The 7,773-nt window shown below is 47.5% G+C and overlaps 1 protein-coding gene across 1 annotated transcript; it reads left to right on the forward strand.

Moving 5' to 3' along the window:
- Window positions 1–5,434: 5,434 nt before the first annotated feature.
- Window positions 5,435–6,635, forward strand: LOC102051937 (olfactory receptor 51H1-like). Its single transcript, XM_005440518.2, has one exon. The coding sequence runs from the start codon at window positions 5,435–5,437 to the stop codon at window positions 6,389–6,391; it is 957 nt and encodes a 318-aa protein (XP_005440575.1). The 3' UTR covers window positions 6,392–6,635.
- The last annotated feature ends 1,138 nt before the right edge of the window (window positions 6,636–7,773 follow it).

Here is a 7,773-nt window from a genome sequence, read left to right on the forward strand (position 1 = left end):
GGGCTGGAGACACTGACACTGACACATTCCAACTGACTATTGGAAGTGCAAAACAGAGTCTACTCAGAGTGTTGAGAAAACGGTAATGGGGACAGTAATGTGGATTTCAGAAGAAATTCCAATCTGGCCACTAATGGTGACCTGCTCCCTGTAACCCATCTGAGAAATTCCTATGTTTGGCAAAATTCTCACTTCTGCTTTTCTTTCCTGTGCCGTTGCCCTGTAGTGATGAGGGAGTGATTAATCTAGACTTCTCCCGATAGTCTTGTTTTCGACTGGAGATCAAACATCACAAATCCTCTGAAGATGTTACTGTTCCATCATCCCTTTTACACAGTGAACCAGCTCCCAACTTCTCTTACCAGTAAGGACCCCCCTCAGGCACCCCTCACGCCTCCCCACCTCTCAGCCCCAAGCACTTGTCTGCCATTACACCCTGCCCTGCCCCCGGCAGGGCACCCCCACACGCATCTCCACTGGCATCCCAGCCAGGCTTGGGCTGTGGCCCTGGCTAGGGACAGACCTCCAGAGAAGTGCTCTGTACTTTACCAATGCAAAGACCACAACAAAAGGCTGAATCTACTGCAGTTAATCTTAAAAAATAAAACTCTGCTTCCCAGTTTTTGCAGGTTTTCCCCTTTGCAGTCTTTTAAACATCCAGCCCATGATGTGCAGGTACTTTACCTCCTGAGATGAGGACATGAACACCAGTCCCACCATGGTCATCCCTTAAGTGGTTAAAATTGACTTGTACTGCAGAAAGTTGTGGTTTGCCACAAAGCTACCGAGGGTCAGCAGCAGCAACATAGACATCTCCGTAAGCAACAGGGAGTGGGTGAAGAAGATTTGAGGGAAAGAAGCACTGCAGCTGATTTCCTTGCACTTAAACCAGAACATGGCAAGCACAATATGTCCTGAAGACAGACAGTTAGAATGATGGACAGTGTGGCCAAGAAATAGTACATGGGCTTCAGACCTCTAAATGCATAAAAGATGGGGAGGCATTGCCAAGGCTCACAGTGAAACAGATAGAGCTGAAGTAAGAAGTTTCCGAGCCTGGGAAACCTGTTGGGGGAAAAATGCAGCCTGAAGCAGAAGTTCTTGAATGCTGACATGAACTCCATGCAGATTTGTTTCAGCTCCTAAGCCTTGAAATGAAAAAAGGTATTTATCAGGTATACTATTATAATTGGCAACAAGAATTTAGAGGCAAGGATGAAGCACAGAGAAGCATCAGTATATCCTACTTTGGATTCCTGGCTCAACCTCCACCCTACCTGACTGAGGCCAGTGGAAGTATCTGCACTGACTTTAGCAGGAAAGGAGAAAGGCCTCTATATTTCAAATATCCAGTGCAACTCCTGAGCAACTTCCACTATTACCACTTGCAATAGTATTTGTAGGCTCATACCCCATTGTTCTGGGCACTGAACCGTTGCCATAGCTGAAAACATCTGCACTCCTCAAAGTCTCCTGATAGGGTCAATCACAGACACAGTGTGTGTGGAGGAAGGAGGTGGTAAATGCTGTGTCTCATTGCAAACAACCATGTTATCTTACACAGAACAGAAGTCCCAGGAAAGGATAAGTACTGTAAATTAAGTTCCAGGGAACTTTGATGGTAAGGGTAAAAAGTTGTCTTGCCAAGTCCAAAGTGAGCGTGTTTCTGCTTAGTCTAAATTGTGTAGGTTTTGTGTTCACAGTAATGTTTTTCAATTTGATGTCTCCCACCCCTGTGCTGTCAGCTAGGGCACAAAGTATGTAATGGCAACAACAGGGAAATATCAAGCTGATAAATATATTCACAAAACACCATCTGGGAATAGTTTCTTTCCTCCCACAGTCCTGATAAAGACCCTGCCTGGCAAGCAAAGCAGTCAGAGTCCTTCTCAGGGTATTTTGCATCACCTGAGCTGCAGGAAGTGTTGAAGAGACTGCTCTAATGCCCAGAGCATGCTGGCAACTCCTGCTTGGCTTCAGCTTTGCTCATTGTGAGCTGAGCTACCTCATGTCTGAAAGGTAACACAGCCCCAGGGAATGACTGCTCTTCTGACACCCACAGCTCATTAAGCTGCAAAAACTGAGCGTGAGCTCAGGCTCCTGGTGTTTGGAGACATTTTTGGGCAAAGTCTGGGACAATCACAAAAAGTGCAGTGCTGCTGATGACAGAAACAACCTCAGCAAAAACTGGATTGAAGGAGCACAGAGAGGTCACACGTTGACGATGGAGGAGATCCTGGAGACCCAACCACTTCCCAAGGCACCCACAGAGTTGCACTTCTCACCACAGAACAATGTACCAGCCAGGCTCAGTGCTGCCAACACCAGACAAGCCACAGGCTGCCCTGTTTTATAGACACCCTGATCTGTCCCCCAGGGCACAGAACAATGTTGGAGGAACTCGGCTGCTCCAGGGGATTTTGCCTGTGCCCGCAGCTCTGCACTGTGAAACGATTCTTGGTCTTCTCCCCACCACACCAAAATATTCACCTCCTGGACAGGCTTCTTGAGTCCCAGGGGAGAAAAGAGGCTGAGTTGTCCAGCTTGAAGGGTCATGATCAGTGACACAAGGCCTGTCTGGAGGCCAGTAACTAGTGTAACCAGTGAGTCAATACTGGGACCAGTACCCTTTAACCACTTTGTTAATGGCCCACATAATGGGGCAGAGTGCACCCTCAGCAAGTCTGCAGATGATGCAAAACCTGAGGGTGGTGGGGTGGCGGCTGATCCCCACTCAAGATCCTTCTATTTTAATTTTAGGAGGAGGCTTATCTGCTTTAGACACCCCTCAACAATGCCTCTTCCAAAACTCTCCCAATCTCCTTTTGAACTCATATAAATAATTTGGATCCACAGCAACCTTCAGCAAGGAGTTCCTCTGATCTGCAGCCCAGACAGGAACATGATCAGACCATGCCATACTCCTGCCCTCTCCCTCCTCACCACCAGCCTGAGAGTGTCACCGCTTTCTACAAGGACATTGACCGAAGGGTAAGGAAACACACCCAGCCCCAGTTTGTACTCCATCAATGGTGGGGAACAGGCAGCTGGAGGCTCCTCACAGCTGTGGACAAAAGGAACATCACACCACCCTCCATCTCTGTACCCCACCACCCACCCTCTCTATGTGAAACTCATCACAGAATAAGAAAAAATCTCAAAATAAAGTTTCTGATTATGAATCCATTGGCTGGTTGTTTTGGTTTGTGGTCTTTTGTGGGAACCTTCTGGGGATTTTCCTATTGTCCTCTCCTTATATTTAACCTATCTAACTATCTAAATGGGATATACACAAATATACTTATATAAAGTATACTTATGTGTGAACTGGGGAGCTGCACAGAGGTACCCAGGGGAGTAGGTGCCCAAGAAGGCACCAGAGCTGGGTCTCCTCACTTTCCAGAATGCAAAAGTTTCACAGAGCAGGACAAAACTGGGGTATTTTCTGAATAAACATTTTTTTGGCAACTTTTTTTTCTTTTACAACCAGTGCCCTAAAACTGCCTTCACTACTATTTTTGCACTCTTCCATTTTTTCAGAGAAGACAGGAAAACATGCTTCTACGCAGTCCTGTGGTACTCACACCCCCTGAAGAGCAAAGACATCAGCTGTGGCTCCCTGGGTGAGACCCACGGGGTTTGCTCTGGCTGAGTTAAATACAGCTTTCCAGCTCTCTGCCCAGTGCCTGCCTGCAGCAGTGTGCACAGCCAGGGCTCTTTCTGGTCCTCAGCCCGCATCCTCTGCTGTGACCTGGGGTAAGTACAGGGTGGGCTGCCTGAAGATGACAGAATAATGTTCTTCCCCTGCAAGGACAATCTGTTTGAGGGCTTGCATCAAAACAAGAATTTACTAAAGTCTCTGGCAGAAACAACAAACAGCATATTAGAAAAATGCGAGGAGCAAATGGCTTTGTTAAGTATTACTTTTGGTCTTGTATATACAGATGAGCTTGATTGAAATCAACCTTTGTAAATAATCAAAAATTTCTCTCATTCTCTCAAGCGTTACATAAATAGTATGTATAAGTTTATTTATACCATACCTTTTCTCCTCACAATTCTTTACACTCTCCGTTACGTCTTTCACTGTCCCATTTCTCCCTGTTCACAGTGCTTAGTTCAGGCCTGATCCTTTGGCCGTTGAAATCCTGATTTTTTGTGTTTTGTGGGTTGGGTTTTGTTTTTTTTTCTGATAGCAGATGAGGTCTCAGTGTGTGTGCATGTATGTACAGACACACTCTGGGACAAATCAGTTTGTGCTCCTCAGTTATATAAAATGTATTAATTTCCAGCTGAATAGACATGCACTTTCCCTGATGGGCTGTGGCAAGAACACCAGCTGTTCAGCTGGCACTTTTAAGATGCATTTAACTGCATTTGCAGAGAAGCCTGTTTGGAATATTTCTCTGGAAATCTCTCCCACCTGCCCCAGACTCCTGTTGCTGACCATCACAGCTCATGCTCCTGGGGTGGCAAACCTGCCCAGGAAAGCAGGAGGCTTCCAGAGTGCTTAAATGGAGACCCGGTGTTTGCTGTTGGGTTTTCTAATGGCCTCAGACAGATGAAACACCACTTCAGGTTCTCGATCTTATTTGAGCCTCTGAATTTCTTCCTTTTCATTTAAGCTTTTTGTCAGCTGTAAAGCACAAGTCCATTTTCCTTCAATCAGGGTTGGTTTAGTTAATTGACTTGGAGGTTTAGATGATAAAGCTCCCTAAAACATTACACGTTTTGCCATACTTAACAAAAAAAAAAAAAAAAAAGGAACGATTCAATAGAGAATCACATATAATGGGGCTATTTCTCATCTCAGAGTGAGATATTATCTCTTGTGGTCTGACCGCATTCAGTTCACTACAAACATTAATCTTTCTCTGACTTTGCCTCTCTTCTTTTCCATCTCTCCTTACCTCTCCTGTCCGTGTGCTTCAGCCTTGCAGGGACCAGCGTGGCCAAGGCTGCTACTTCTACTGCTGTGGGAAGCAGTCAGCCCTGTTCCCAGGGCTGACCTCCAGGTCCCCATCCCACCTCTCCTCCTTTCCCAAGCAGGAGCACCCTGGCCCCAGGCTGTCATCCTGCCTACACTGCTGAGAAGCTTTCAGGCACTCCCAAAGGGCTGAACACAAAATCTCCTGAAGCCCTGGGTATTTAAAGATTGGGGACTACACCTAGGGGAGACACAAATTAAATGCCACACTGCTCTTTCGTGGTTATCTGCTGCTGTGCACAGCCCAGACAATGATCCTGGGACTGGTCCACTGTGGTTTTTCCTTGGTTGATGTGATGGTTATGTATGAAGGCAGCTGCACAGGGGTTTTTGGCTCTTGGGAGCCTGTCCCAACATCATTAGAGCTGGGGTGCATGGGATGTCTCATAACAGGGCTTTTATTCAAGACACTATTATTTCCAGACCCTGGGACCATCAATACGTGAGATGTCATCTTCCAATAGGACTGAGCCCAGCACCCTGACCTTCATCCTCACTGGTATTCCTGGTCTGCCAATGAGCAGCTACTGGATGGCGTTGCCTCTCTGCTGCTTGTACCTCCTCATGCTCCTGGGGAATTGCAGCTTACTCTGGATGATAAAGACAGACCATAACCTCCATACACCAATGTACTACTTCCTCTTCATGCTGTCTGTGGCAGACCTGGGCTTGTCTCTCTCCACCCTGCCCACCATGCTGGCCATTTTCTGGTTCGAGTCCACCTCCCTCTGTTTTGATGCATGCATTGTCCAGATGTACTTCATCCACTGCTTCTCTGCCATCGAGTCTGGCGTTCTGGTGGGTATGGCTTTTGACCGCTTCGTTGCTATTTGCTACCCTCTGCGCTACACTTCTGTCCTGACGAGCTCCCTGATAATGAAGGCTGGGGGGGCAATCTTTATGCGAGGCATCTGTGTGGTGATACCTGTTGCTGTCCTTATTCAGAAGATGCCTTTTTGCAGGTCCCATGTCCTTTCTCACTCCTTCTGCCTGCACCAGGACATGCTGAGGCTGGTTTGTGGGGATGTCAGGGTTAACAGCTTCTATGGGCTGACCGCGGTGATACTCACCAAAGGACTGGACTCCCTGGCCATCCTCCTGTCTTACATGATGATTATCAAGGCCATCTTGAGCATCGTCTCTCAGGAAGCACGAGCCAAAGCCTTTAACACATGCATCTCCCACATCTGTGCTGTCCTTATCTTCTACATCCCACTCATTGGCTTGTCCATCATCCACAGGTTTCAGAAGCACCTGCCCCCCCTCACTCACACACTCCTGGCTGATGCCTACCTCCTGGTGCCACCTGTCCTGAACCCACTTGTATACAGCTGGAAAACCAAGCAGATCCGCAGGCGGATGCTTATCCTGCTCTGCTGGAGAGGGACCCAGCAGCAGGTCTAGTCCCAGAGTGACAATGCCCCAAAGCTAGTCTCCTCCTTCCTTTCCTCTCCAGAATGGTTGCTCATGGACAATATGACCTCTTGGAGAAAATCATTCATGCTCATTCACTTCCCAGGAGAAACCTGTCATCTCTTCCACAATACAGGTTTTTTCCTCTCCATGGAGGGATGGATTATAGCAATTCACATTATTCCAACTCCCATTTTGGGATGCCCCACTTTTCAGGAAGTCTGCAAGAGGGCAGAGCTGGTATAGCCATGTGATGAAGTTGTCCTCCCTGCATGTAGGGAGAGAGAAGGCTACTGAAAGCAGTCTTTCACCAAGGAATTCATTGCTAACAGCAATTTTAGTCTCTGAAGAAATACAAATAGTGTTGCCAGACTTGTGCTTTTAATTACAATATTACTGTATTGGTCCATTATATGAAACTGTTAGTTCCCAGAGTTATGTGATCATATGAGACTCCTCAGCTTTCCTTCTACAAATAATGTGATTCACACCTTTACAGCTACAGAGACAGGAAGCAATGGCCTATGGACTGTAACTGAAGGACACAAACCCAGAAAACTGAGTCCAGTCTCGTTGCAGGGTCTGCAAGGGGAGTGTATGGGTTTTATTGTCTCATATCATCTGCTCTGCCTATAACCCTTCTGGGAACATGAGGAAAATCTCTCCCCACCCCCCAGGTTATGACCCAAACGAGGGTAGGCTGGTCTGGAATGGAGGTAGTAGGGTGCAATGGGCATGCAACGCAATGCAAACACATCCTGCGACACGTGGTGCTGTTTGTATGCTGCCACGTTTCCTTAGGGACTCAGGTGATGTATAAGTGACATGCTTCAGACCCAGGGTGGCTGAGCTGCCCCTTTCAGAGCATCAGGCTGTCATTAGAGGACTTCCATCCCATCCCAAGACAACCTACCTCCTGATCTGCCTACCCTTGTCATTGTGTAAGATAATCCACCCTGCAAACCAAATCCCCTTAACTTTGTCATGTCTGCGGGGTTGTACCAAACCAGTTGCTCCTTTCTCCCTGCAAATCACTGCCTTCAGTCTTCCTCATGCGCTGGTCTTCTCGGGGCTATCTCAGTCCAGCCTTTGCCTCATTCCAGTAGCTGAGTGGTCAAGAAGGAGGGAGGAAGGTGAAAAGGAGGGGAAAGAGGAACCATGACCTTGCAGGTGAGGAGTCAGCAGCCCCCATCTCATGGGAAAGAGCATGCTGCATTGATGCTGCAAGCAGCACTTGTGCTGGGGAGGGATGTAGGCAGAAGAAACCACTGATTTCAGTGCAGGCACTTGGCATGGTCAGTCTCCAGCTGTGCAAAGAGCTACAAGGTCAAGGCTGGAGCTTGGGATGGCCTGGCCACCTCTCATCAGGTTCC

The sequence above is a fragment of the Falco cherrug genome, chromosome 2 (genome assembly GCF_023634085.1).
Source record: "Falco cherrug isolate bFalChe1 chromosome 2, bFalChe1.pri, whole genome shotgun sequence".
NCBI classification, from domain to species: Eukaryota; Metazoa; Chordata; class Aves; order Falconiformes; family Falconidae; genus Falco; species Falco cherrug.